This window comes from Chaetodon auriga, chromosome 17 (assembly GCF_051107435.1).
Source record: "Chaetodon auriga isolate fChaAug3 chromosome 17, fChaAug3.hap1, whole genome shotgun sequence".
Classification (NCBI taxonomy): domain Eukaryota; kingdom Metazoa; phylum Chordata; class Actinopteri; order Chaetodontiformes; family Chaetodontidae; genus Chaetodon; species Chaetodon auriga.
In genome coordinates this window covers 22,374,679-22,381,929 of record NC_135090.1, presented here as the reverse complement: position 1 = coordinate 22,381,929, position 7,251 = coordinate 22,374,679, and the positions used below count along the sequence as shown (strand labels likewise).

Here is a 7,251-nt window from a genome sequence, read left to right as displayed (position 1 = left end):
TTTTATCTTTTGCTGCATTTTCAATCACCTCAACAAGCAAAGAAATTTGAAGCTCTGTCAGATCAGGGGGGTTAGAGTGTGTGTGTGTGTGTGTGTGTGTGTGTGTGTGTGGTGGGGGGGTGTCCAGCGTGGGCGTTGACGCTTGAATGGCGACGATGGCTGATGACTCAGGTGATGTGTCATACTCAATGCTATAAAAGGGAACTTTTACATTTTGTCCACACACACACAAACACACACGTACGGTACACACACTGGACGCAGAGAGAGGTTTGTTTACTTCAGCGGCAGCACAAAGATGAAATGTAAGTTTGTCCACTGCGGAGAGCGAGTGAAGATGAGTGTGTGTGTGTGTGTGTGTGTGTGTGTGTGTGTGTGTGTGTGTGTGTGGAGGGGGGGGGGGCTCGACTGCACGTGGTCGTGTTACTTTTACTTTTAGCCTGAGTGAGCTGGAGAGAGTCAATGAGTGAGTGAATGAGTGAGTGAGTGAATGAATGAATGAATGAATGAATGAATGAATGAATGAATGAATGAATGAACGAGGCGCTGCATGACGTCTGTGTGAGCTGAGAAAGTGTTGAAAGTGTTTTAATGTGACTGTTTCTTTTGAATCTGACGGTTTGTTTGCCGTCAGGGTGGGCTGTGATTGGCTGATCCTGTGTGTGTGTCTGTGTGTGTGTGTGTGTGTGTGTGTGTGTGTGTGTGTGTGTGTGTGTTAGGGGTTTCCCCGAGTAGTTTGAATCAGTCAGCAACACGATTGTGTCCAGCAGCATCAGACTTATTGTAGTAAAACTTCTTTGCTTGAATATTCGTATTTTTTTTTCTTGTTAATATTAGAAGTATATAATCATCCAAATATGGGTGAATTCAAGTCGTGTCACGCCAGGATCAGACTTTAGAATATTTTTGTCTCCTGTGAGTCTTTAGGAGTCGTAAATGCTGATCCAGACCAATCAGAGCTTTGGCAGTGATGGATGTTTGAGTATGTAAACAGGGTTTTATGAATGAAAGTGAAGCTGGAACCAGCTGTGGTGACTGGGCAGTGAAAGCGGGCTCTGGCTATTTCCTGAAGGGTGAATGTGTGCCTGGTGATGTCACCCCCACAGGTGTTTTTACGGAGCTGTGACCTGACTCCTATCAGGTCACAGACAACTAGTTGATTACTAATTACTTACTAACTTACAATCTGGTGACTAGTAGCAAAAACCAGAGGCCGTTAAAAAAGTGTGTGTGTCTGAGAGCTGAAGCATGAGTCAGGTGGGCAGACGGTGATGTCATCATTGCACATCATCGGAGCACTTACTGTAATGTAATCTGCACACTCACTGTATGCAGATGGATGACGGATGTCAGTGTGGCCCAGTGGCCAACAGCTGAACTTCAGCAAAAAAAAAAAAAAATCATCACTGTCAGTCGTCATCGTTTTAATGGCGGTGCAGGCAGCTTCCTGCGTTTCTGTGTGACAGTAATGTAATTTAAAAGTGCATGAAATCACATGTACAGTATAATCACTGCATGTGCCGACAAGCCAAAACACGACGACGGTTTGACGGTTCACACATGTCTTCTCTCTTGTTGTTGCCAGGCAAAAAAAAAAAAGTGGAAAAAGCAGAAACAAAGACATATTTATCATGAATTATTGATAATTATTGATTAAGTGTTGTCTCAGCTGCCATGTGGAGGAAATGATTCCTTCACTTTGAAAGCGTGTGATGGAGGTGGTTTGCCGGTTCCTTGGCAGTTAACAGTTTCTTGGTGAACTTGCTGGCTTTGGAGGAAGCTGACAGGCCATGTGCAGGGCACTTCCTGCCAGACGCTGCCCAGGTCAGGAGTTCACTGCGAGTCGTTGAAAGTAAGAGTTCTGGCTGAAGACACGAGGCATTCACTGTGTCAGAGAGCACAGGAAACTCCAGCGTTTCTGAGCGGAAACTGTGGAAGTGAGCGAGAGGCTGCGTGCGTGCGTGCGTCAACGTTTCGTGAGTGAGCGAGGGAGTTCGTGCTGACGAAAACGAGCCGCTGAACGCATCAAAGACGGTCAGTCCACTCTGCCTCTGAAGCACTTCTGCTCTGAGTTGTAATGCTGTCACAGCTGTTTACGCTGCCAAATACATGACTGCACACAACACTGCCGGGGGATGTTTTTCTAGCATGACAGAGGAGTTCTGCTGATGTCTCCTTCTGTAATTTTCCAATAGCCTTAAGATTTTTTTTTTTTTCCTGTTTGTGTCTTTGGCTGACTGAGAACTCATGAAGCTTCTTATTGGATGTAGATGAACTGTTGTGCAACAGCTGATATTTAATGGGGTGTATTGGCAGAAAGCTGAGTGAACATCTGTTTGCTGTCATTTAGGGCTCTAATGGGACTCAGTGTTTAAACAGTGCTTACAGGAATCATCTCAGGGCTGCAGTTAAACCACAGCTTTTCATGTTGTCAGGCAGAATTCAGGAGAAGCGAAAGGTCTCACTTCCAGATGTTACCTGACATCAGCTGACCTGAGCTCATCACAGCTGCCTGCTGTGGGAATGCTGTCAAACAAACTGGAGGAAGTGAATGTCTGACTCACAGATGGACTGCACGATATGATATTTTGTCTTTTAAGAGGATTTTTCTGCTGTGTGCTCGACTGCGAGGCACCAAAACGCAGCCTGTGCAAAGATGTTAAAGTCATAATCCTTCATATTTCCATTTTTTATTTTACTCACAGTCAGCGTTTTTTCCGCAGCAGCCAGTCAACATATTTAGATCCTGTCTTTACGTCTCTGCTTATCGGGATTCATTGTCAGTGGCGGAGTCCGCCTTCACTTCACTCGATCCAGATTACTTGGAAAGAGCTTTCCTCCATCGCAGGTTGCTTCTTCAGACAGCTGTCTTTGTTGAAAGGTCACAACAAACGAGGTCAAAGCTCTGCTTCATTTTCCTGGTCGTGATTCTGCCGCTGTTCATTTGAGGAAGGCCGTACTGACTTATTCATGAAAAGATGTAAAGAAGCAGTGTATGTGGACTTTTTTGGCTTTCCTTGATCTGACAAAGAGGGACGAGGGGGGACGAGCTGCAGGTCGGATGTGAACCCAGGCTGCTGCCATGTCTGAGCTTTTTAATACAATCTGCACAACTGTGACATGTTTCTGACACGTGAATAACTGATCAAATAATAACTAACAGATAATCAAATCACAACAATTCTAAACTTTCTTTCAAAGTTGTTTTTAAAGTATAATTAAAAATCTTTAATACATATTTAAAAAGCATAAAATCATATATCTATAAGCACAAAGAGGAGGTACGATTGGACAATGAAGGATTATGACGTAAAATAAAGACTTGACTCATTCATTAAATGCTTTCTGTTACTGAACGAATAGTTTTTAGCTCATAAAGTCAAAAACAGATAAAAACTACAAGAAAACTTCTAAGGCGGGCCGGACTTTCCGCTCAGTGACCTTTGACCTTTACAAAATAAACCAAAGTAATTATCGCCGTGAGTGTGTGGACGACAGTAAAAGTGTTTAAGTGTGAGGCGCTCTCAGTGAAGTGGATGTTTTCTCTGCAAAGATCGCAGCCGGAGGCGCCTGCTGTGATGTCACCACGCAAATCGATCTGACTCACGGCGCTCTGCCAGCTCCCCTCTCCTTCTCCAACAGGAGGCCCAGAGCAGGCTGGGAAAAAAAAAAAACCCACAGCATACCTCCCATTCCTTCACGGTGACCTCACACCAGCACACAGTTCTCTTCTTTGTTGGCCTGGGTGATGGGTGCTTACAGACGTGAAATAATGTTGATTCAAGTTTTATTTCCTTGAACGGAGACGATGATTGGTTCAGAAAGCCCAAGAGATCAACACAAAGCAAACCGCAGAGGTTGAAAGAGTTCTGGATTAAAAGACAAAGAGACGACTGTCACGACTCTTTCCCTGCTTTTATACAACACGAGGAGTTGGAGCACCTTTCAGGCAGTCTCCAATAAACCAGCAGCACATGGTCGAGGTAGTGAACAGGGGAGTTAGCGGTTAGCTTTATGCTAGCCCATTAAAGGCCTTGTAGACTAGCAGGAGGGCTCTCTCTGCCTGGTTCTGGTCACTTCTGCAGAGTTTTGTATGAGCTCAGTGCTTCTCTTTAGTGCTTACAGTCAGCATTCATTATACTGTAGCTGTGTTTTAAGGTTAGAAAATGAAGTTTTCGTCACCTTGTTGATGCAGGAATGAAGTAAAATCTGAGACAAAAGCTTGCAACCTCAGATTTAAGTTAATTTCCCCACTTTATTAATAATTGTCATAATAATAATAATGCAAGTAAAGGAACCTGTAACGGACGTTTACAACACACAGTTTGATCAGTCGTACATCCATCCACTCTGGACCTCCTCAGTAAGAACATGACTTCCATATTTGATGCTGAGCTGTTTAAACAAGCAGCAAACACTCAGCTTTTTTCTGCTGAGACGATAATAAAGGACCGCGGTTTGTCTGTTATCAGGAAAACAAACACGAGTTGCCAACCAAAACAAGTTGATACATGAAGGATATCTGCACCAACAGAAGATAATAGATTATGTTGCAACTGACCTGTTAGTCTTACACGCCTCCATGAAACAAAAGAAATTTTCAGTCTGCAGAAATCTGTTTCCTCCCATCACATTCACACACACTCAGCCGCTGATATGCTCACAGTAAACAAGCGTCTGACCTATTTCGGTCTCTGAGCCCTCATTCACACCACAGACCTTTCATGTCAAGCCTGGTCGGCTGCTAATCTGATTCTTTGAACGACTGCTCATGTCTGGATAACAGGATGCAGCTTCTATCTGATGCTGCAGTGACAGACAGAGGTGCAGAATAAAAGGCATTTTTATCAGGGTTTACAGCCTGAACCTTTGAATCTCCTCCTCCGCGGTGTTAATCGTTGTCGTGGTTTGATCTTGTTTTGCTTGCTTTGCTTCTCATTAATCACTCACATAAACGGTTTATTATTTCCTCACTTGCACACTGAAGCATTTATAAAAGCAGAGCACAGCTGCCTCTGGGTTACTGCTGGACGACATGTGCACGCTGAAAAATGTGTGTCCATGCAGCTCTGTGGTTTTCTTACTGATTCACACACAGCAGGTCGGGGTCAGTGGGAGGGAGAACAGTGGGAGCTGCTGCAGAGTCGACGTGAAGGCCGGCCGGCAGCCACCTGCTACCGAGTGCAGCTGTAGACTCAGCTGAGGCTTCATCACACTCTTTGAAATGATGTGCACGAGGTTATAAGAGGACAGGTTACAGACGGGTTACCAGAAGCTTAGAACTACGGTGGCCCTGAGAGCTCAACATGCTGCAGCTTCAGGTTCAGACAGCAGAACGCTTCAATTACAGAGAAGACGAGCAAACACAAAAACGCCCTTTTATCTTCTCTCTCCAGTCATTCATGACTCCACCCGCTGTCTGATCCGCCTGCTGCTATTGGCCGAGCTGTTCGCCCACTCGTCGTCTCGTCCCGCCAGCAGTCCGTCCCTCTGTGGCATGTTCGGAGCGATGGTGCCTCAGGTGGAGAGGCTGATGACCTTATCCAAAACGCTCCACGACTTGGTAAGAGCAAACCAAGCTCGTTTCCTCAGTCACACATTTCCTTTGTCTTTTCAGCTTAAATCTGAGCAGTTTTCTGGACGTTGCATCAAACGTTTCCCATCAGTTAGACAGAAGTAACGGAACAGACCAAACTGAACATTCACTCTTGCAATAAATAGACGTTTATTACCTGTTTGGTAACATTTTATGTTTCATTGTCTGCATATGAATTTTAGTCCATATAAATACCTTAAAAACAAGCTTGAGACAGACAGATGATAAACAGGAGAAAACTACATGTTTTGTTTTTTTTTTGTGGTCCCTGTGTGTTCGAGACTCCAGTTGTATCTTTGAAATGTAGTTTTGTCTTCTCGTCCCAACAGACGGACGATGAGCTCTTAAACTTCTCCGGAGTGGAACATGCACTCAGCAGTCTTCCTCACATACAACAGGACGCTGGATACTTCAACTCTCTGAAGGTAAAGTTCCTTCAAACACTCTGTTACTGCAGTATGTCGACTTGAACAGTGGGTTCGTGTATGTTTGACCTCCTGTAATGTCTCCACAGGTGAACGCGTCCCTCTCTCAGCTCTACGTGTACGTCCAGTCCTTCAGACTTCACGTTGACTGGTTGAAAACAGCCAAAGAAAACGCCGGCTTGCCCTGGTCAGCTGAGGGCGTCTGCACTCGCCTCCCGCAGCTTTCCAACCTCCTTAATGCATCTCTTCACCAGGTGAGAAGACTTCCTTTCATTCTAGTACAAAGAATCAGTGAAAAGCGGCATAAAAAAGGAAATCTGATACTGAAATTATATAAAGTATGAACCCTTCATCATCATCATCATCATATGTGGAAAAGATTAAACAGAAATGCTTGAAAGGAGAGCTGAAGATGAGAAGGCTGAAACTGAAGTTTGACGTTAATTAAGCAGCATCTCACCTCATCTGGTGCAGCTCAGCGTCCTTTGGTCCAGCTGAGTTTAAAAAGAATGAAGGTCATCGTTGGAAAGGAGAATATAAAGAAAGCCAAAGTTAAAACGCTGATTTGTTGCTAAAAGTTCAAACTTAGCATGTTTGAGCTGTGAGCGCTGCTTCCTGAGTCCAGATGTGAAGTTCCCATTCGACTCAGTTAAAGGGAAATTAATCAGACTTCCTGCCGCCGCCTTGTTGTCTAAACCTCGTCCATCCCTTCTGTCTCCAGATCGGCGAGGAGGTTCCTCAGTCGCCGTCTCCCTCCTTCCCTACCGTCTCCACCACCTTTGACGTGGTCCAGTCCTCCGTCGAGATCTCTGAGCGGTTGCAAGCCTTTTGTGATTGGTCGAAACGAGTGTTACGGCTCCTCCAGAGACAATCCAGCTGCCCTAAACATTAAAAACTGATGCTGATGCTGCACAGGGGAAGCATTCGAATGACTGTGGCGACCCCCTGACTTTCCCTGTAGCGCCACACACTGGTCAAAGTTTCAACGTCTAGACACAAAATTTTTACAGACGTTCATTTTCTCCTCAGAATCATTTGTAATCACTTTGCTGATCCTCCGGTCAAAATTAGTCCAAAACTTTTCTGGTTTATGATCAAAAACCTGCAAAACTTTTCACATCAGGTTGACGTTTTGTGCTGCGTAGCAAATGTTAGAACTGCTAAACTAACATGGTGAACATCTCGCCTGCTTCATCACTATGGTAGCATGTTAGCCAGCTGCTGTTAGCA

General features: G+C 44.7%; 1 protein-coding gene across 1 annotated transcript; it reads left to right on the top strand.

Annotated features, from left to right (window-relative positions):
- Nucleotides 1-254: 254 nt before the first annotated feature.
- On the top strand, nucleotides 255-6,956 carry il11b (interleukin 11b). Its single transcript, XM_076755350.1, has 5 exons — nucleotides 255-305; nucleotides 5,397-5,563; nucleotides 5,926-6,021; nucleotides 6,111-6,275; nucleotides 6,743-6,956. The coding sequence occupies exons 1-5, from the start codon at nucleotides 299-301 to the stop codon at nucleotides 6,911-6,913; spliced, it is 606 nt and encodes a 201-aa protein (XP_076611465.1). The 5' UTR covers nucleotides 255-298; the 3' UTR covers nucleotides 6,914-6,956.
- Nucleotides 6,957-7,251: the final 295 nt, after the last annotated feature.

What these genes read in the sequence shown, in the direction of transcription:
- il11b (XM_076755350.1), top strand. An exon ending in CCAAAACGCTCCACGACTTG is followed by an intron (nt 5,564 to 5,925) that starts GTAAGAGCAAAC and finishes TCGTCCCAACAG; the next exon opens with ACGGACGATGAGCTCTTAAA. An exon ending in GATACTTCAACTCTCTGAAG is followed by an intron (nt 6,022 to 6,110) that starts GTAAAGTTCCTT and finishes ATGTCTCCACAG; the next exon opens with GTGAACGCGTCCCTCTCTCA.